The sequence below is a fragment of the Siphateles boraxobius genome, unplaced genomic scaffold (assembly GCF_051911475.1).
Source record: "Siphateles boraxobius isolate OS27281-9 unplaced genomic scaffold, OSU_SipBor_1 66, whole genome shotgun sequence".
Lineage (NCBI taxonomy): Eukaryota > Metazoa > Chordata > Actinopteri > Cypriniformes > Leuciscidae > Siphateles > Siphateles boraxobius.
Genome location: NW_027509193.1, coordinates 28,058,314 through 28,081,118, shown reverse-complemented (window position 1 = coordinate 28,081,118; position 22,805 = coordinate 28,058,314). Strand labels below are relative to the sequence as shown.

The 22,805-nt window shown below is 36.3% G+C and overlaps 3 protein-coding genes across 10 annotated transcripts in view; 2 read left to right on the top strand and 1 right to left on the bottom strand.

The window, feature by feature from the left end:
* Window positions 1–2,233, top strand: part of LOC143722144 (uncharacterized) — a 10,017-nt gene extending 7,784 nt beyond the window's left edge. For both annotated transcript variants that reach the window (XM_077213374.1, XM_077213376.1), the window contains one exon: window positions 37–2,233. In XM_077213374.1, the coding sequence (XP_077069489.1) occupies window positions 37–820 (784 nt within the window). In that variant the 3' untranslated portion in view covers window positions 821–2,233. The remainder of the gene's footprint in view (window positions 1–36) is intronic.
* LOC143722146 (UNC93-like protein MFSD11) lies at window positions 1,629–12,631 on the bottom strand. Of its 4 annotated transcripts, XM_077213380.1 has the most exons (15): window positions 12,343–12,519; window positions 11,739–11,880; window positions 10,536–10,591; window positions 9,851–9,958; window positions 9,683–9,762; window positions 9,243–9,339; window positions 8,296–8,354; window positions 7,975–8,119; window positions 5,928–5,977; window positions 5,726–5,791; window positions 5,524–5,649; window positions 5,209–5,383; window positions 4,471–4,606; window positions 2,770–2,943; window positions 1,629–2,476 (listed from the first exon to the last, which is right to left on the bottom strand). In XM_077213380.1, exons 2-14 carry the CDS (start codon window positions 11,826–11,828, stop codon window positions 2,791–2,793), a joined length of 1,341 nt encoding a protein of 446 aa, XP_077069495.1. In that variant the 5' UTR covers window positions 11,829–11,880; window positions 12,343–12,519; the 3' UTR covers window positions 1,629–2,476; window positions 2,770–2,790. The 4 variants fall into 4 exon arrangements, with proteins under 4 accessions (XP_077069495.1, XP_077069493.1, XP_077069496.1 ...); XM_077213378.1 differs by having other exon boundaries at window positions 1,629–2,943; window positions 12,343–12,631; XM_077213381.1 differs by lacking the exon at window positions 5,726–5,791 and having other exon boundaries at window positions 1,629–2,943; window positions 12,343–12,487.
* Window positions 12,532–22,805, top strand: ubfd1 (ubiquitin family domain containing 1). 4 transcript variants are annotated; one of them, XM_077213387.1, is made up of 7 exons: window positions 12,532–12,567; window positions 15,181–15,462; window positions 16,225–16,433; window positions 16,556–16,621; window positions 20,176–20,281; window positions 20,359–20,441; window positions 21,874–22,805. In XM_077213387.1, exons 2-7 carry the CDS (start codon window positions 15,198–15,200, stop codon window positions 21,982–21,984), a joined length of 840 nt encoding a protein of 279 aa, XP_077069502.1. In that variant the 5' UTR covers window positions 12,532–12,567; window positions 15,181–15,197; the 3' UTR covers window positions 21,985–22,805. The 4 variants fall into 4 exon arrangements, with proteins under 4 accessions (XP_077069502.1, XP_077069500.1, XP_077069498.1 ...); XM_077213385.1 differs by lacking the exon at window positions 12,532–12,567 and adding an exon at window positions 14,158–14,245; XM_077213383.1 differs by lacking the exon at window positions 12,532–12,567 and adding an exon at window positions 14,670–14,730.

Sequence of the window (22,805 nt, the reverse complement as noted above, 5' to 3'; positions counted from 1 at the left end):
GATTAATAATGCCTCAACATGTTTGTCTCTCTACAGGATCTCCGCATCATCAGTTGATACAAACAATGAGAAAAGTTCCCACAGTGTTGAGTCATCGGCAGACGATTATGGCCAGGCTGGTTTTGATTCTGGTAATGACAAGGAGAACGTCAGTTTGATCAACTTCTCATCACGTGTCCAACATGCTCTGGAGGAGGATTTCAAATCCTTTATCTTTACCAACAACACACCCAGCAATCAGCAAGTCAAGAGTGTTAATATCAGTTCCTCAAGAGAACGCAACCGTGCAAACCGAGATTCGGGCAACTGCTCTGGCTCATCGGTTTTCAGCAACATGACGTATTTGGGATCGGCCAATGATGATTCTTCCTTCCTGGATCCGCTGAGCTGTGATCATTCCTGTCAATCTGAGAGGGACATTTGTAGCTTTGAAAACTCCTCTATGAGTGCTGATATCAGCAAGAGCCAGTTTAACGTTCCCACTAGTGATGCTTTGGAAGACGGATACCAGTCCTTCAACAGTGTTGTGAAAAATCTCATCACTAGTAAAAATCCACTATATCCTTTTCTGCTTGTCCATTATGACAGCGTCACACCAAGTGATGGTGGGTATCAGGCTTTTGAAGGCTTAACAAAGAGCACAGAAGGACAGTGGAGCATGAGCATCAGAACTGAACAAGCCCTCAATGAATGTGGAGCGCTGAAATTCCCCCACAGCACCGGCCAAGATCCCACATCATCAGACCAGCAAAGTTTGTGGCCCTCTTCTTTGCATTTTCCACCCATTATTGAAATAGACACTTCATATCAGTCTTTTTAGCTGCGCTGTACATTTTTAGTTGTTCCACATGAATCACACATGAAACTATGACCAGTAATAAAGATATCTTTTATTTCCAATTCTTTGTTTAGACTCCAAAATGTTGAATTCAAGTAAAACTTTCAACAATAAGAGGTTGCACAGTGTCTTAAGTGCTTGAAGAGGTCATGTATTACCATTTTGACATGGTTTTGAATGATTTTATAGTTTGATGTTCCATGTCTTGGACATTAGCAAATGTTAATCAATGTACATTTTAAACGCAATATATTATTATTGCCATTTGTCTACACAAGGAAATTGTATTTTTCCATTGTTTTATTTTTGCTACAAAAGCAAAAATATAAAGTACATATTACATTTAGATGTGGATTACACTCTAAATATAATATATACTTTATATTTTTGTTATGAATGCCCCTAGCTAAACCTATCAGCGATGATAGAATATTTTATTTTTATTAGCATCTGCCATTGATTACTTTTAACCAGCAACCCAGGCGCATCAAAACTTCAGAAAATTCAAGAAAAAAGTAGTATTGGACATAACCAAAATAACTAATTGTACCTACTTTTTTCACAAAGTAAAAGAAAGGCTTCATCTTCACAATACTTTTTCTCAGGCAGAGTTAATAGTCTCAATTCATAATAATGATGTGAGATTCAGTAATGTAGTAATAATAACTAAACTATGAGCACTGAAACTAAAATGTTGACACAAGTAATAAAGACTTATATGTAATATAAATATACTACAACCTAATGGTCAGTGAATATGACCATGTAAATAGAAAAAAATAAACAAGAACACATTTAGTTTTTTTTATTGAAATATTAAAAACATCAAATAAGCCAAAAAGGTTAGAATGTTTCATGTTGATTGTCAATGACATATTCAAAAAACAGACTTTTGTCTGATTGAGACTGAATCTTAAAACAAATCCTTTCAATATGACACATAAATTGCACATCTACAATCTAATGAAATGCAGGCTGATTGGCTAGTGTGTAGTAAAGACATAGTATTGTCATCCAAAGATGCACATTTCGTGGAACAAACATTAAAACATATCAAATACAGCCCGAACTACAACACACATGTAAAAATAACATACATTACTTTATAAACAACACAATATTGGCTACAACAAACAGCACATCTGTGTCGTAAGACGTGTGTGTGTATATATATATATACTATATCTCAAGAAGACTTGTGTCTTTATAAGACCTATGTGTAAAGATTCTTGTTTAAACCAGTTCTGTCTGTCTTGTGACAAAGTCCTCAGGTCAGTGGTCACATAGCTATGGGTAATACTTTCATTATCTAAACCAGCTTATCTGGTATGGTTTCCTGGTAATGACTGTACAGTTAAAGTTAAAAAGTTTCACAATAAAGAAGAACAGAGTGTATATACAGTGTGAAATCATTTTAGAGAATAAATTGGATTGACGTCATTAGCTCATGTCATACAGCAGGACCCTGAGAGAAATGAACTAAACGGAAATGATACAGCTCCTCTTGTGTGGCATTTCAAAATATCGTATTCTATATCTTAAAAGGTGCTCATTATGTTTTTGTTTTACACATAATACACATCACCTCTTGAGGGCGGCAAAGCTGAAATCGCATGACCAGTTGAATACTAGTTTTGTCTAGAAACAGAAACAAAACCTTACTGCGGGTGCCTTTAATGCAATCTCATTTGAAGTATAATTTTACCATAATACAATTCCATTACAGATTTGTTCCAACAAACAGTATTTGATCAAAGCACGTACATAGAGAAATTAAAAGTAATAATATTAATTCCATATGTATTTTAAGGTCTCAAAACTACAAAAAAAAAACACAAAAGACACCTCCTCATAAATCCCAGTAGTGCTTTATACTAATAATTCAATCTTAATTACAACAAACAAATAGTGCAAGTAGTACAAATGCTTACTGAAATGTGTCCAGGTTGAGTCTAATACTCCTGTGTATCAGCTGACATATTCTGCATCCTCTCCACCATGAAAAAACACAGCGTTCCTATGAAGCCCATGATGACCATAACGAGGAGCTGCCATGTCAGTAGTATATAACCACTGTAGAAGAACGCTACAGCTGCAAAAATGGACTGAGAGAGAAACATCGAATTCACCTTATTGAATGCATTTTATTCATTAAGAAATATAAAGCATATATCCACCTAAATTATGGGATAAATAGATTTTAAATTAAGTGCAATCCCCCATTTTAATGTCTAAATACTAATCAGATGTTCCTCTGACGCAAACCAGCAGTACTCAAATGCTCAAAATACCACGTATAATCATCAGACTACCCTCCGATCATATAAAGTATAATCATATGCAAGTAGAATGCCAGCTATGCATTAGTGTAATGATTAGATGCACAAAAATCCATACAGTAGATGCACAAACATGTGTGTGTAAATTTGATTTGATTCATGTTTTTTTAATGCATGTTATTTATTTATATAAATTCACACACACAGCTTTGGAGTTGGTAAGATTTTTAAATGTTTTTGAAAGAATGTTCACCCAGGTGGAATTTATTTGATCAGAAATCCAGTAAAAACAGTAATATTGCTAATTATTACAAAAATATTATGAAAACTGTTTTCATCTATAATTCGGTCCTGTGATCAAAGCGGAATTTTCAGCATCATTACTCCAGTCTTCAGTGTCACATGATCCTTCAGAAATCATTCTAATATGCTGATTTGATGCTCAAGAAAAAATTTGTATCATTATCATTTAAAAACAGCTGGAATCTCATTCAAATAATTTCTGGATTATTTGACGAATAGAAAGCAAAAAACAAAAAACAGAATTTATTTGAAAAATACATAAAATCATTTGAATGTGTCCTTGCTGAATAAAACTATTAAATTTCTCTTTTTTTTTAAAGTCATACTGACCTCAGATTTTTGAACGACAGTGTATTTGCATAGTTTATATCGCCCCATATAAGGTACGCCACATTACTATGCAAAACTGCAAACTGGCCTGTGTCTTCTTTGATTTAATAGCAGACCGGTCGATATGAATCTTAGGCCCTGTTTACACTTGGTATTAAGATGCGTTTTGGTCGATCGGATCACATGTAGACGAGGGAGACACATTCCCGTTGACACCCGGTGTTTTAATCCATCTCTTTTGTCCACTTTCAACCACTTCTGTCCTGATTTGTTCGAGGGAAGGGTCAATGGGCAGTAAATCTAAGGGCTGTTTCAGATCTTTTAATCTAATGGACAAAAACATACGGAGAGCATGACCTTTCGTTTCTGCTCTGACAGTTGCAAAACTGCGCTGAACGCTGTGAGTGTGTGTTAGAAATCAGGAATGGTCAGAGAACATTGTGCTTGGTAAGCTTTTTGTCTTCCAACTAAACTTGGGTATACAACCGACAAAGTTAAAATCCTGTCTGGCTAGCGCGCTTCCCATAATGTTTACATTTTAGGTCAGTCGACGGAGAGTACGAGGTCTTTTGTGGCTGTTTGAACACATTCGACCACATGAGCGTTTGCAATCCGAATGTATTTTACACCTGTATTTAGCCTCGTCCTTTTCGATCCGATCGACCAAAATTCATCTTATTGCTATGTAAACAGTGTTGAATAAATGCAAAATGTCTTTACCTGTATGAATTTAAATATAGCAAAGGCTGGTGCACTCTGCTCGGCATACGCCCGTCCCAGAATGCTGTAGAGTTGAGTGTTGAAACAGCTGTCCCCAAGACCAAGCAAGAAGCTGCACAGCAGGGCTATGGACACGCTACAAGAGTGAATAAAGTTCACCATCAACAATGCAACACTGCACTATTTAGGAAACAAAATGTAGCTCAGCAGACAATCTTAAGCAGCTTAAATTGCATTCAAGGTATCCCTTTTTATCAGTTCATTCATTCTGTGGGAATCAAACCCATGACCTAGGCACTGCAGAAAACATTTTTTTATTTTTTTTATTACATCGTAATGGTACGAAACATATTAAAGGTTTTCACACTTCCTATTACTTTAAGTCCTACTGTTCTCGGTCAAAATTACCACATTGGAAACGAATGGGAAGCGAATTTCATTTAGTTGAAACCTTTGATACTGTGCCCAAACAAAACCTTACTGAAAGGCAATGGTCTGAAGAAGGAAGTTTTAAAGGAATTGGGGTCCTGTGCTGCTATAAAAGGCAGAGAGCCAACCGCCATTCAGACACTCAAACACTATTTCCACGGCTGTATTCTGTGCCGTGCACTGCAGTGCACCCAACACTTAGAAAACCACTGCCCAAACCTTATCTTTCACCCTAACCAATGAAATCGGCTGTAGGGCAGGATTTGCACAGAACTGGTTTGGGGGGAAATATATTACATATTGTTATACCTTGGCGTCAGATATGGGTTATGCTGTGAGCTTGTTTGAAAAACCACAGGTGCATCATTTGGTATGTTGAGGAATATCAGGTAGAAGGCCACAAAGTGGACAACCATCCCTAAAAAGACAACTGAAGTGCGCCTGAAACGGTTATTTTTCAATATAAGTCCAAACAATCCTCCCCCTGCAGACAAAAGACAACATCTAATCAAACTTCAGTCTTGAAAATATCAAGGTATCTGCCTAGCTTGCCAGTGGATGACCATAATACCAAAATGCAATGGTAATCAAAGTAGATGTCTCTTCATACTGAAAGTGACTTACCAATTATTTCTCCGATTCCCACCACAATGCCTGAAATGCCGATTAAGCCTTTTGCTGCATCGCCAAAGTGTGTTGTAGCTCCAATGCAGGTTCCATAAACGCCACTGTAAAAGGACAGCTCCAAACCTTCAATGAGACAACAGGAATCAAAACATTTTCATCATTCTCAAATTCCTCCAATTTCCTTTAGTGATGTCTTTACCGCTGTATGCCATGCAGAAACTTAATAACATTATGGTTTTTGTTTTGAAGAGTTCCACAATCGTCTCTGAAAGAAAACAGACAAAAGAAAAAATAAATGATAACTGATGAACCATTACAAAAATAGCCCAATTTGAAAATAATTCTTTAATGAAATAATATAACAAATAGGGAATTAAGGAAATTAAGCCATATGAACTTACGAAACTCTGTTTTAGCTTCCGTCACAGCAGATGTTGCTCTTTGTGTATATCTAAGATAACATTACACAACAAAATATATAAGCTTCCAATGAAAAATCAAAACAATCAGTATCACCATCGTTTTTTGTGTGTTTTATAGTTTTTTGTAGTGGTCGACCGATATGGGTTTTTTGATGGCCGATGCTGATGCCGATATCTTAGAGAGCAGGGTGGCCAATGGCCGATATTTATATTTATATATCAAACACACATATATATATATATACACACTTTATATTTATATAAATCAATATTTAATAAATTAGATACATTTAATAAATATTTAAAAATATTTCAAATAAACCTGCTTAGGCCCTATACTTTAGATGGCAACTTCTTGAATCTGCAATCCTATTACAGTATTTTTCACAAATAAAGTAATTGTTTAAAAATATATGAATATGTGAATAAAAAGGAAATAAACACTGTAACAGGGCACTCAGTAATCTGGTAATTTCATGCGCACTGATAATCATTTTTTTTACTTTGACTTTTGACAAGGTAACGCTAATTTTACATACAGCACACAGTGAAAACGACATGAATATGACAGTGGGCAACTGGATATAGCACAGCATATTTTAAAATTAAGGCTTTAAAGTGTTTCGATGGCGTCTCCTGTGAAGCTGCTCTTCTGTTCACATTTACTCACTTCGCACGGACCGTCACTCGCAGGAACACGTTTATGCAGGCTACAAATGCACACTTCACAAGATATCACAGCTGGATTTGATTAAATCTGCAAGGTTTGTGAAATTAAAGGTGGGGTATGTGATTCTCTTTTTTGTCCATTTTTTCAAAATAACTTGAAATCCTATTCCTAACCCACTTACCGCCACTGAGTTAGAAGCACTGAAATGAAAATTAAGCAATTTAATCATCTGTGGAACGGGCAGGACTCGAAAAACTCCAGCCAATCATTTCCAAGACCACCTAGAATCATTGGACAGTAAGTGCGTCAATCAAACGGTCGTACCACACCCCCCTCCCCCCAGCGCGTGTGACCCCCTTCGTGCGCATACTCAAAGCTTGTGACGCATGCATGCGCATCTCGTCAGTAAAGCCGGTTCCATGATTAGTAGTAAACCATCATTACAATCTCTCGCGCATCTGAGTTTTCGCTCGTGCATGATTGCGCGTCCATGTTCTTCGAATGGGTGGAGTAAGGGCAAGCGTTGGAAGAAAGAAGCTACGACCATTTGAATTGTGTATTTTCAAAATCTGCCGGTCGTTTTCCAAATCACATACCCCACCTTTAAATATTTATTAGATATTCAGAGATTTGGGGGGGGGGGGGGGTTGCTGTAGTGTTGACGTGCGGGCCGGGCGACACCGTGTGGTGCCTGTGTGTGTGTGTGTGTGTATACGTGCTTGCGTGCAGGCAGGTGAGCCTGCGAAATGATTCTGGGTCAGAGAGAGAGGCGGTAGGATGTGTGTTTGGACGAACGACTGAAAACTCTGAAATTATTGTACATTGTGGGATTTTTTTCATTATTGATCGCACATCGTACAGAGGTCAAAATTATCGTACAAATACGATAATTATTGTACATCTGGCAACACTGTCTCTGGTGCTGGTGTTCTCTGCGCCGCCCGTCAAAATAAAAGTCTGCATGCAGCGCCGTCAAAATAAAAGTCCCACTTCTAACACATTGGCCAAGCAGAAAAACTTATCGGCCGATGCCGATATTTTAATAAAGCCAAATATATATCGGCCGTGGAGATATATCGGTCGACCACTAGTTTTTTGTCTATTGTTTGTGTTTATAGCTGGGGTTATCATGGAGACACATCATTTCCAGTTATTACTGCAAATGAAAAAAAAAATTTAAATTATTTTTTGTTAAAATGAGGAATATCATAATATGTACCACATTATTGTGGTGGGTACATTAAAAATATCAGCAGGGCAAGTATTAATCTTAATATCTGCCCAGAATTCTTATTGTTGGATCTGTGAAAGAGATCATTCATAATAACGGTTCACTTAATAAAAGAGTGAACTTACATTAATCTTGTCGATAACAGAGACTGACCCTCCTCTTCAGTCAGAGCCTCTTCCAGCTGAAAGACCTTCCTCAAGGCAAGAAAACTTAGTGTCCCGATTGCTGAGATAACCAGCAGAGCCGTAAACATGATCTTTCTGTCTTTATCTGCAATAAAGTGATACAAACAAAAACATAAATGTATAAACGTGAAAAAAAATCTAATTTTGAAATATTTTCATTTGACAGTAAGTAAATGGACAGGATATATTGTGTTTAGTAGTGATTAAATAAGTGCTGATTAGCATAAACAAAAGAATGAACACAATCAAATATGATGTTACCTGAAATTTCTGTTTTTCCTTTCCAATCAAAATAAACGTATAGATTGCCAAACAACATACTGGAAAGAAAACACAAATTTGTACATAGGTAATCCAAATTCATGTTCATAATACAATTGGTATTAATAATTTGGTTAGTATGTTTGCATAACTCCTCCAATATGGCTTTCGCGGATCGACAACAGAACCGGAAGAGAATACAATGCTGAATAAAGTCGTCGTTTTTGTTATTTTTGGAACAAAATGTATTTTCGATGCTTCAAAAAAATCTAACTAACCCCCTGAGGTCACGTGGACTACTTTGATGATGTCTTTATTGCCTTTCTGGACAAGGACAGTATACCGTACATAGATTTTCAATGGAGGGACAAAAAGCTCTCGGACTGAATCTAAAATATCTTAAACTGTGTTCAGAAGATGAACGGAGGTCTTACGGGCTTGGAACGACATGAGGGTGAGTCATTAATGACATCATTTTCATTTTTGGGTGAACTAACCCTTTAATGCCGTTTTTAAGAGTTCAAAACTCATTTACTTCTTGGAGGGAGCCCGGTCTACAGGGTGTCACGTGATTTTCGTGCATCTAACCTGGACATTGCCATTGCCAGTATCAGACCGAAAATATGGCAAAATCATTTACTTTGGTGATTTTTCTTAAGTATTTAAGTATTTGAAATACTCCAAATACACTCCCTCAAAATATTTTGTTACAAAATACATTTAAATTTTTCCACACCTGCAAAATACAAATTACAAAATACACTAAAGTAATTAAATACGTATTTAAAATACATTTAATTGAAATACCATGTCTGCATATTAGTTTACTGTTGATAATCACAGCTGATTAAGCATAATATGTTAGTGTTATTGTGAAGTATAATTTTTGGACAACTTTGAATCAGGTTGAGCTCTCTGTAAACGTTTGCTGCTATGTTTTCTGGTACCTGCACTGCAGTAAAGCCCAAAACAATCCTGTGTTTCTGTTGATGGTGGAAGCGTCTGAGTTCTCAACTAGAAAGTGCCCTTGGGCTGTCCAAAGCACTGTGGATAGAAAAATGGCAGGTTGCATTAAATTAAATTGGATTATATTTAAATATATTGATAGTTAATATGACCCATTTTGCACTACTGAATTATAAATATCCTCTTAACAAATGAACGATTAAAACATTTAACCATCATTTAAACCATCACCTTTGATTCATTTTGACAGAGAATGATTGATTGACCAGTTACAAAAAAAATTCAATTATACTTCCTTTTATGACAGAAATGGCTTCTACCTTTGCTTGGTCATTAAAGACTAACCTATGATACATAAAGATGTTCCAGTCAATTATCAGCTTTTTGGCAAAAAATGTTTATGTTTTAAATATCTACTTACTGGCTGCTCCAATGCCAATTAGCACTGATGTAAAATAAAAGGACCATGTGGATGGAATGATGAATACAGCTATATAACCACTGAAAAACACACAGAAGTAAACAATACAGACAACTGTTGCACAATGACTTCATAATGTACAGTCACAAAAATATCTGTGATACTTGCCTATAAAGAATTCCACTGAAGAACATTGTAAACTGTGGTCCAATTATTGCAACGATAGTGGGAGCTAACATATTACAGAAGGAAAAAACTCCATATATTATTCCAAGGCTGTGAAAAGAAAAAAGGGGAAGATTTTATATATCAGAGTTTCATCAGAGTTTATTTTAAGTTCTTAATGTTTTGTGCAGCGAGCACCCTCTGTTTCTGACATTGGAAAATGTGACATTTTAGCGACATGCCAACCTACAATGACTTTTATTAACCCCTTTAAATTTATCCAGTGTAGAATTCAGTGAGCTTGTGCTTCAGAGATTCTTCTCTTAATTTTGGTTTATTACCTGTTAATTTTAGTTTATTATTCTGTTTATACACTGCAAAGTTTCTGGATTGACAACTGTATTTAAATGCACAATTGAATCAGAAACTGCGATGATTGACAGTGATGAGACAAAAAGGGACAAAAATTGTTTAAGTTGTACTTAATTCAACAGTTTTTGCGAAATTGATGCAGAGAACTATGAAATGTTACTGGTATTGATACAGATTACAGAAATGTTGGTACAGTGACAGCCGTTAAATTAGACTGAAACAAAGATGCTTTACAGCGAGTTGTATTTTATTTAGGTTATATGTCCATCATAAATCTAAAACAAAAAAGGTGAAGGACTGGGGGAATAAATCTTACCTGTGATACCCACTTCCAGTGAAGTTAGTGCTATTTAAGCTTTTCACCACTGTTTGCTAAAAGGAAAGAAATAAACAAATAAATGCCTTGCTGTTCACCTAAATAGTCTACAAATGAATTTTTAAACATTGTATTTTTTATATTTAATGTAGTCTGTCTGCCAATCAATATGAAGTCTGTCACATTTTAAGTTTATTTGTTGATGTTTAGAGTTTGTTTTTTATCTGCTTCTCTGTTCTGTTCATGTTTGAATGTCCTTGTTAATCTTCTAGTTTTTTAATTGGTTCATTTCTCCTCTGTTCTTTCCATTTGTTTCCATGGTTACTGGTTGAGTTAGTTCTGTTCAGGTGTGTATAGCTGATTTACCCTCTCTTGTTTGTGGTGTATTTAAGCCCAGTATTGAGTCTTGTTCTGTTGTCTGTCACCTGTGTGCTGTTGCTATTTCCTGCTTGTTCAGTTCTTGTTTTTGAATTCCTAAGATTCTGAGTATTTCTGTTAGTTTGAGTTAGTTATTAATAAAGACTGCTGCACTAAGATCCAGTTTCATCTCTGCTGTGACCAGGACAGTGACAAAGAAATAAAAACAGCATGTATTAAAATAATAAAACTTTAAAATAGTTGTAGGCTACTTGAAGCATAATTGTGAATATTTTAAAGATCCTTAATCTTGCACTAGAACTTTCAACACATTTGGAATATTTGTTGAATCTCAAATATGTAAGGCATCCTTTTTCATGTAACAGTTTGTGGGGTTTTCTGTTTGGAGTGACTGTGGTTAACATAAGTCCACTTTGACGTTTGAATTTGTTCCTCCCATTAGTCATGCAGGATAATTCATTGACTAATGGGGGAAATCAAAAACACGAGATGCGCCTGACCCGGATTTACTTCAACAATGGACTGATAGTTTTCAGTTTTATTGAATGTCGTTTTTTCACAATATAAAATACTGAAATAAAGCTGAAAACTTGCCTTACAAAAGTACAAAAACTTGCGATAGAAAGATTGTCTGAAGGACATTTTATAGTCGTAAAATAACTAGTATGTGCTGTATTTTAGTATACACTATTGCTAAACTACACTTTACCTGCTAAAATTTCCGTACAGCAAAAGTTTAAACAAGTTAACACAGCATGTCTTTGTAGGATCATAGCATCTTAAACTATAGTTAATATCATGCAGTATGAATCCAAGATAACTTACTTCGATATTACCACAAGTGGTGAAGGCTGTAAAAATGAACAGAAATCCTATTCCCAAAACAACAACATTATATGTCCTAATGTCCGCCATCCTCGGCTCATTTAAATCCTCGTGTAAGATGCCAGAGTTTCAGTCAGTGATTCTTGGTCCATGTGAATAAAAACAACATCCAGGAAAACAAACCGTTAGGAGGGGAGACGAACAGAAGTTGAGTACTTGGTAATCTACTGCATGTTACAGTATTATTGCATTATCTCTATAATAGTTAAATGGCGAATACAAGTTCGAGGTCACAGAAGTGCACGCGCCTCGTGACACTCAAGAATGACATGAAAGTTGCTGGAATGCAAAATCCATGTTATAGTTTCCGTGGCAACTACTTCACAATTATTTGCAATAATATATTAGCCTACATATGTAAGTGAATATCGAACTGTTGCTTCAAGATGACCAATACATTTACGTTGCATCGTTGAGGCTAACTTGATACATTTTCAGTTTAATGTAGCCTATGATTAAGGGCGACCAGTTATTCTAGTTTAGCTACAGCATTGTGATAGTTACAGTCTGTTAATAATAACACTGTATCATTGCAATAACTTACCCGAATTCACAGACTAAACTTTACTGTAAACACGTAGTTTCTGCTGCATACGTCACGCGCAATCTTTAGCAGTGATTGACTGTATAGAATAGAATAGAATAGAATAGAATCGTGTGAATAGAATGTATTGAATAGAATTATTAGTTCCGTTGACTTGTTTACATATTTCTTTCAAATGTTGTAGATTGTGTAAGCGCTGAGAGATCGCCAACCCCTCAAGGTAAGGTAGGTTAAGTTTACGTGTAGTTCATCAGATCTGTAAGCACTATCCACACACCGCATGTCAATCACGATTATTTGGAAATCATCGAACGTTAACAGGCAACGTCACATCTGGAATAGTCGTTATATTATTTTCATTTTTTCACTTCAACCTTTAAAGACAAAAAGACATTAAAAAAATATTCAAAGAGGGTTACATGAAAATACAGAAAATACAGGATAACACCATAGAGGAGTCTTACATTAAGCATCTTATTCGACATGCATCTTTCTTTAAAAATAAATAAACAATTAAATAATTTATATATATATATATATATATATATATATATATATATATATATAATATCTAAAATCTAATGTGTGTGTGTGTGTGTGTGTGTGTGTGTGTGTGTGTGTGTGTGTGTGTGTGTGTGTGTGTGTGTGTGTGTGTGTGTGTGTGTGTGTGTGTGTGTGTGGCCTGGTAAACCCTACATTATGGGGACAAAATGTCCCCATAAGGATGGCAATATCTGAAATCCTTGTTCGTGTGGGGACATTTTTTGGTCCCCATGAGGAAAACAGCTTATAAATCATACTAAGTGATGTTTTTTGAAAATGTAAAAATGCAGAAAGTTTTCTGTGATGGGTAGGTTTAGGGGTAGGGTTAGTGTAAGGGAATAGAATATACAGTTTGTACAGTATAAAAATCATTATGTCTATGGAAAGTCCCCATAAAACATGGAAACACTAATCATAACACATATTTTGGTAATCATCATAAATTCGGTATCATTCGAAAGCTTACGAACTCAAAATAATTCATCCTGTGAAACCTGTTTTGAAATTGGACGTTGCGTTACCATGGAAATAGTAACTTTTTTGTGTTATCATTTGAGAGTTAAAAATAGAGAATTTGTTTGTAAAATATACATTTTAGCCTGTATAAAAGTAAACAAATATTTAGTAAAGTACATGATGCACAGTACATTTATACTTCCATAACTTTTTCATACTTTCATTTTTTGAAGTGCTTTCACCTTAGCAATAATCTGCTGAGGTCTATATTCCAACCATTTGAATTTGGATAGCGCATTTTTACGTCTGTTCTCAAAAAGGAGAGTGACAGTTAAGGGGTTAATGTGAAAAAGGAAAACATATTCGAAAAAAATGATAATTGTAAGAAAAAAATAGCCTAATTGTTTCTTCAAAGTGATGACAAAATGAAAAATTGGGTTAAATACTGTCATTAACATTTGAAAGTTTACTGGATAACAGTTATGAATAATTTACAACAGCAACATTTACAACTTTGTTTGGTCAGAAGAAACGGTCTGTCAGAACTATCACTGAATTGATTTTAAAAAAAAACCCGCTCCAAACACCAGGGGGCCAGTTGCATAAACTTAGCCACTGTGTTAAGACTGTGTTTTAAGAACTAGTTTGATCAACTAGCAGTTATATGACTAATACTTTTTATATATATATTTTGTATACAGTCTACTCTATGCAATATTACATATAAAAATAAGAATGGTAAAATTTGATTTCATAGACTAGTCTAAGCAGGGTACGCAACCGGCCACAGATTTTAAAATCGCAAAGTCACTACGGGAAGCTGCAGAGCTCATTCACTGACAGCACGCTCTTACCCAGAAGCCTTTCCTCATATTGTACACAATCATCATGGCGGCGCAGGATGGTAGGTTGCATGAAAATGTACTTAAATGCCATTTCCCCTGTTTTTGCAGTGTTGTTTATAAGCGTATAACATCAGTCACAGTCATTTGGAACTTTTATTACACTGAATGGGTGTTGCTTTAACATGTCAGGGTTAAATAATAGCTAGATATTCTGTGATTAGCCCAAACAGCCATCTCGAAAACTTCGGCTGTGTCACAAAATCTAGTGAACTATCTACCTAAATGGCATTCTGGGGAAGAATTGATCGCGCTTGAAACGTTTCTAGAACGTTCGATCATGGGAATCGCGGGAGCGTTTGCAACGTTTAAACAAAGGTTTCAATCGAGCCCATTTCAATTGGGCACCAAAGATGATGTCTATGTAGGCAGCTCACTGACTTTTGAGACACAGTCTTGTGAGCTTGCGAATATTAGCACAGCGGGCTGGCTTAGTTACCGATGAGTCAGTTGTATACGATTACAACACACTTTTGGGTCCGTCATGGTAACGGTTATTGGTCTTAGTTCAACAGTTGGGTTCAAATAACGAGGGGGGTTTACTAGACGTTTCTGCGACTTTGGACCGGAGTCTGGATAGTCAGTTAGCTTTAAAAACTATCTATATTACAGATAATTTACTTATGTTATTTAATAAATAATACATCTAAACTGGCATCTGTGGCAGAGGGTAGGAATCTAGCATAAATTAATCCAGCTAATAATTGTGAGATTTGGAAAGTTACCAAGGTTTCACATTAGTGTTATAAATATAAGCTGTTTTATGTATGTCCCAGGAGGATTTTATTTGTTTTATTTTTATACTATTTGAATTGTCATTAATTTGTCATGGTCATATCAGTACTCGACTGTTAAACGGTAATTTCCTGATTAATGTGAATAAACAACAACTTTTGATTGATAACCTCTCATCTGTAGCTGATAATTTTTCCCACAGGAAGTGAGGTAGAAGGAATGGAGGCTGAGGTCACACAGAAGGTACCAGAAGTGTTGTGTGAAGCTACGGGACATGGAGATGCAGCAGGGACTGAACAAGCATCTCTTTCCGATGGTGAAAGCACATCGACTCAGACCGCTGCTGTGAGCAATGGAGAGGAAAGTGATGAGGGGAAAGAGATGGTGGAAGTGAAAATCATTTGGAACAAAAACAAATATGATCTTAAAATTCCTTTAGACGGCACCGGTGCTAAGCTGAAAGAAAAGATTCACACTCTCACTGGTAATGTAACACTTTTCATGAAAGTTGTGGGTTTACAGCATATATATTTTAAATTTGGCATGAAAAAGAAGTTGCCACCGTTTTTTCCTAATTAATGTGAGGTATATCTGAGTGAGATGGCTTCTCGAATGGGAAAAATGTAGGGTGGGTCTTGATTGTGCCCATGGGGAATTGATTGGATGGTTGTGGTTTGCTGTTATTTGATCTCATGTGAGTGACAGATTGCCCCTTCCTCACGCCAGTAAACACATTACACAGTAAACACAGAGAAGAGAAAAGATGTGACGCTGCATGAGGGAGGGAAAGTTTTGAATAAAGATTATTAGGGCACATGAATTAAAAAAAATGATGTGCAAGGATAAGTAATTTATAATAACTTAAATATGCGCAACTACTAATGAAACATTTGGACAGAGTTTACTGTATTTATCAATTCTAATTTAAATGTATAATTTGATGTAAATATTATGATCAACTGCTTGAAATCATTTTCAAAGAACAATTATAAAATGTGACTCCCATCTCCATGAATTTCCTCCAATATGCAGAGCAGCCAACAAGTTTCCAGCATACATGAACAGGAACGATATAAAACACTATCTTGTTTTTAAATGTGGAAAATAGATAACATATCAGTAAAATGTTTCATGGTAAGAAACTGACTTTAAAGTGTTTTATGGTATGGAACCAACATAGTATATCAGGATCATATTTTGAAATTAAATACCTAATACAATTCTTTTTTGTATCATCATTCATTAGGTCTTCCACCTGCTATGCAGAAAGTGATGTACAAAGGACTGCTACCAGAGGACAAGACGCTTCGAGAAATCAAAGTTACGAATGGTGCAAAGATTATGGTTGTTGGATCTACAATAAATGATGTACTAGCTGTAAATACACCGAAAGAAGTTATTCAGCAAGAGGTTAAAGCTGAGGAGAACAAAAAGGAGCCATTGTGCAGGCAAAAGGTTGGGAACTTATTTGCATAATGTGAACTTTAGCAGTTAAATTACAATGGTACTTAGAATGCTTCTAATTATGCAGATGTACTTATAATTTATAAATGTACTTGTGGATACTTTTTTCTCAGCAACATAGAAAAGTTTTGGACAAAGGAAAACCAGACGATGTTATGCCATCAATAAAAGGAACTAAGGTAAGCATAACCTGTGAAACATAAAATATAATTAGATTGTACCAGATTACTGCACACATGCCATACAAAATGATTTATATGTCTAAACATCAAAAACATTTAATTCAATACATTTTAAACTGAATTTCCACTTGTGGTCCCAGACTTTTGGACCCCACTATATGTGGTATTTTATATGGCATTTGTATGGGACAATTAAACTGACAATTACATTTTCAGAGAGCAATAATTTATTAGTATGGTGTAGGGCCTCATTCTGCCCTCCAATACTGCATCAGTTAATCTGGGGAATGACAGATACAAGTACTTCACAGCGGCCAGAGGGAATTTGAGCCATTGCTCTTCCAGAAATTGATACTGGTGGATGAAAACGTTTTCTGACTTGGTCCTCCAAAATTCCCCAAAGTGGCTCAAAAATATTTAGATCTGGTGACTGCAGGCCATGGGAGATGTTCAACTTCACTTTCATGTTCATCAAACCATTCTGTCACAAGTCTTGCTGTGTGAATTGGTGCATTATCATGCTGATACACGCCACCCCCTTCAGGGTACAATGTTTGAACCATTCGGTGCACATGGGGCTCCAGAATGGTGTGGTAGTGTATGACAGTGGTTTTAGACCACTGGTCCACCCCTGTGCTTCACCCTGGGCACGCAACAGTCTGAGTCTTAAGTCTCTTTGGGGCTTTTCTACACCGTAACACCCATGGATGTGGGAGAGACAGTGAAGGTGGACTCATCAGGGAACAGTACATCTTTCACATGGCACCATCGACATTACCCTGGATACCATAGCTCACGGTACATAGACCTGCTGTCTTAGTCACAGATGAGCCATCGAGACGCAAACCAACAATTTGTCCACTTTTGAACTCTGATATGTGTCCCATTCTGTTGTGTGGATTGCAATATTTTATGTACAGCTGTTCAATATCCCTGCTAATTTAACCTTCAACTTTAATGATGGAATGTAAAATCAGTGAAGATTGGCCGCCAGGCCAAGCAAATATCCACCTTATTCTGCTCTAAACAATGCGCGCCGCCATGACGACGACTCTGGTTGCCTACTTCCGGTTCGTACTGTATTAGCAGTGAGAGAATGAGTTCAGGCTCTACATGTGCTGTTGTTGGTTGTTTTAGCAATTCAAAGAAGATTAAAAAAAAAAAACTTTTTAGAAACTGAGTGCTTTGAGCATAAGATAAAAAGGAGAGAATGCCCATGTCCGGTTCCGTATCAGCTAATATTCAATGCCAGAGAGTAGATGTTTTTGGTTTGCTGCACCAAAACTGAAGCATCCACCGAAAAATGTGTATGTCTGTTCACACCATTTTGTTGACAAACGCCTAATACGTTACCAGTAGGGATGGGCATTTCAAGCAAAAATAATATTCGAAGATCGCTGGGTATTATTCAATTATTATTCGAAAATCGCACCCCTCCATCACATGCACGCACACATGTATAGGCTACACACCAAAGCATGTGAGCAAAGCAGAACAAAAAAACCCTAAAACAAACGTTTTATATTTATGTTTCACAATATAAAGTTTTTTTTATATTTCATCTGTTGATTATATGAAAAGGGAACCGCATGAGATGAGTCAGATAGGATCAAGATGCCCAATATATCAGAAAACATTTGGAATGGCTCAGACATGATTTTGACCAAGTTTTGTTTTGTTTGAAGTTTTGTTTTGTAGAAAGCCTTTCTTTGAAGTGAATTTCATTTAGTATAAATTGTATCTTCATTTTAATCAAAGTTTAATCAACAATTTGCCTGGAATAATAAATAAGAAGCAAATATAGTCGACAATATAATCAAGACACGGAGGCGCGGGCGCGTGAACTGGAGCGCGTCTCATTAATCAACCGAAACTCAGCGTATAAGATACTTGCCTCAAAGACCTGAGAAGTAGGCTATATAAAGGCCTATAGAAAGCTTGAAATGTCTTCTTTTAAACAAAATAATTAAGCAGAGAGCAGCCCATTTCTGTTCGTTTTTTAATTCGTATTGTAAGGCCGTCTAACTCGATCCAATGGCGGTATTCGAATTAGCGGTGAAGGTTTTTGGTTAAATGCAATACATTTTCTCATATGTAGTTTCTCGTTATTTCATCTGACTCCATAAATGCAAAGGCTTTAATGATATCTGTGCATCATTAAATGTGAGCGAATGTTTTACTATTCTTTTAAACTCTTGAATGAAAATAATGTCAAAGTCAATTAGAATAATCAAATATCACAATTTAATATGTCAGGTAAATGTATCATTATAATTTCATAATCAATTCAAGGATAATCAATGCAAAACATCAAATGCTCTAGAACAAAGAGGAAAAAGTTTACCCGACAAGAGATGCGTGAGGCTGAGAGTCTCGCAACTCTCAGCCTCACGGGCCGATCTCAAATATAGAAAAGGCCCTGAGCTCTCGTTGCGTTTCCTTATATACCCAGACCTCATTTCCAATCTAAACATCATCCACAGTGGAATTTACCTGTAAGTCACCATTTGCTAGCAGTGGAAAATTAGCATTCAGTCCAATGGTCAGAAGGTGTTAACTCAAAGACACAGCCTCCAGTGTGGAAGATATTTCTAAACTTCCTAAGAACTTTATTACCTTTTGATTTACTTCTTTGGGAATGAGACATATGTACCAGTCGCACAGAGACATTTCAAATAATACCAAACATGTATAAACCTTGATGATAATCATTCACGTTAAACCATTTAGAATCTTGTGTGAGATTGGGAGACCTCTGCCAGGATGAAGAATGGGGGAGAGAAATGTAGATTAGGATGAGGGAGGTGAGACCTTCGTCTCAAAAGTGCATGAGGGGGAGTTCAAATGTTAATTTCCTTTGTTTTCTCAGAGAGTGGCCCTCTCTTAAAGTCCTTCAAGTTTTTCCAGTCTTACAGTATGAAGTGTGCATTTCTCTCAATAGGTGCGTTCACTGCGAAAATGGCGAGTCTGCATCGTCAACTTTATCTATACAGTCGACACTGACAGAAAACACTAGTTTATTAATAAACAATTCATGTTTAATGCATAATCATTAGGTACTTTTGCCAGTGTTTTTTTGTGGCAAGCTTTATGCGTGCGTTGAGATGCGGAATAGGCAATATTATGACAACGCTCATTATGGTTTAGCATTCTCTCCCATATAGTATAACTTCCAATCCAACTTCAGTCGTGCACGGGCAGCCCTACTTATTTCACATATTTTTTAATCAGCACATCACTGCGGGGGTTCTGAGCGAGCGGCACCTAATCTTCATAAAGCTTCGAACCGGAAAAGGACAACTGGTTTCCGGTTCAAACCCGCTATGAATCATGGGTAAATTCGCTAACAAGGAAAAAGGTGGATAGGTGTGAAACCTCTAACACTATTTTGGCCAGTGTCTCAGTTTCATTGTTCAACACCTGTGTGTGTTTTAATGTAAAGTATGTCAGTTTAGGGATCATGTCCGCAACTGTAAAGCTCTTTTTTAGCGGACAGAATAAGTTCCTTGTGCGTGCTAATGACATCCGAGTGATCTCTTATCTGTCAACAGGAGCGTCTGCCAACAGTGCCTTTATCGGGAATGTACAACAAATCTGGCGGAAAAGTACGACTCACTTTCAAACTGGAACAGGATCAGTTGTGGATCGGAACTAAAGGTGATTTTTTCTTTTGAATATTTAAATGTATTCGTTATGCTTGCTTTATGCTGATCTTGATGTTTTCTGGCCTGCAGAAAGAACAGAAAAAATCCCGATGGGTTCCATCAAAAATGTTGTGACTGAGCCAATTGAGGGTCACGAGGACTATCACATGATGGTATGCGTTTACCACAACATTTCCAACAAACTATGCATTATATCATTATATCGGTCATTTTCAACCAGGATTTTGTAACTTTATAATACTAGTGATAAATGTATGTATACATATAAATATTATGTTACAGCATTGTTAAACTACATAAAGTTACTTTTTTTCACATCAATCTACACTCCATACACCATAATGACAAAGCAAAAAACAAATTTGTGACAACTTTGCAAATGTAATAAAAAAAGAGAAAAATTATTGCATTGCCTAAACATTTGCACCCTTTTCTGGGACTTGAAATGTAGCTCAGGAGTATTCCACTTTTGCTTGTAGATGAATGGGTATGATTTGGAAAGCCACACACCTCTCAATAGAAGGTCTAACAGCTGAACATGTATATAAAGAGGGGTGACCAAGAAGCTGATGGTCACTCTGATAAAGCTCCATGATCAAATATGGAGATGGACGAAATTTACAGAAGTACGAACATCACTTCACTTATCACTCAACTTATGGCAGAGTGGCCAGACTCATGCCTCTCCTCAGTGAATGCACATGAAAACCCACTTGGAATTTGCAAAAAAATCACCTAAAGGACTCTCTCAGACTTGAGAGACAGGATTCTCTGGTCTGATGAACCTCAGTTCCAAGCATCATGTATGGAGGAAACCAGACATTGCTCATCACGTTCACAATACCATCCCAACAATAAAGTGTGATAAATGTAGCGTCATGCTGTGGGGGTGTTTTTCAGCGGCAGGGACTGGTGAACTCATCAGGGTAGAAGGAAAGCTCAATTCCGCAAAATATAGAGAGAGCCTAAGTGAAAACCTAGTCCTGATCATTCAGAACCTCAGACAGAGCAGAAGGTTCACTTTCCAACAGGACAATGACCTTAAGCACAGAGCTAAGACATTGCAAGAGTGGCTTATGGACAACTATGTGAATGTCCTTGAGTGGCCTAGCCCGAGCCTGGGCTTGAACCCAATCGAACATCACTGGAGAAACCTGAAAATGACTGTCCAACCTGATAGAGCTTGAGAGAATCTTTGGGGAAGAAATGCAGAAAATGCAAATGCAGATGTGCAAAGCTTGTTGCATCATACCCAAAAAGACTTGAGGCAGTTAAGGTGCTTCAACGAAGTACTTAATTAAGGGTTAGTTAAGGGTACAATCACTTATGCAATGTACTTATGTCAGCTTTTCCTTTTTGATAAATTTAAAAGTTTTTTTTTGCTTGTCATTATGGTGTATGTTGTGTAAAATAATAATAATACAAATTTAAGGTAGTTTAACAAGGCAGCAAAAACAAAATGTGGGAAAATGTGTGGGGCGTGTGAATATGAAAAATGAAATAATTTCACAAGGCACTCTATATATATATATATATATATATATATATAAATAAATATAATTTTTTGTTTGTTTTTCACCATAGGCATTTCAGCTGGGTCCAACAGAAGCCTCACAATATTGGGTCTACTGGGTGCCTGCACAGTTTGTTGATGCAATCAAAGACACAGTTCTCGGAAAATGGCAGTATTTTTAACGTGCCTCTATAGACACTGAAGAATTGGGATTCAGAGCAAAAGATTGAAAACAAGATTAACTGGATCCAACACAATAATCTGAAGAACTGATTTTTCTGAAGTATATCCAGAGCAAACCGAAGGATTGCTGTTGGACAAAATATTCTGGGGGGTTTTAAGTGCACTAAGTGTCAGCATCCCGTTTTTCAAACTTTCATCATTCTTTTTTTTTTTTAGAGCAATCTCAAGCATAAACAGAAAATTGTACAGAACTTGCATATACATTTCTCGTAGTTATTCTGAAAGAAATAAAAATTATTTAAGGAAAATGATCAATGCAGTAGAAAGATTTTATCTAGTGTATTCCTCGGTTTACCGTGCAAACTTGCCAAAGTCGTTGAAAATTTTACAATCAGCTTTTATCATTGCACAGATTAGTTTACATGTAAAACAGCAATGGTGTAATGCTCAAATATGGAATTCATCCAGGTTAAAAGAACATTGTTGTATTTCTTGTGGTTCAAACAATTCTTCATTTTCCTCAAGACTTGTATTAACACATGGAGAGCTCATCTTATTTTATATTGAAAGCAGGGGGCTTGTTGCAGAATTACAACCCTAAAGCCAATAGTACATTATGCTCTGCCTCTGTGCTTTCGACACATTGATCCTTTGAAGAAGGATCGACACATCTATGCCCTTAATACACAATCGTATAACTAAGTTGCTAATGAGGGACTATTTTGATCATGCATGTTGTTGTTGTTTTTTCAAACGGTGCTAACCAAATACAAACATTTTTATTTCAATAAAGCCCAAAGGAAGAAATAATTTCAGTGAA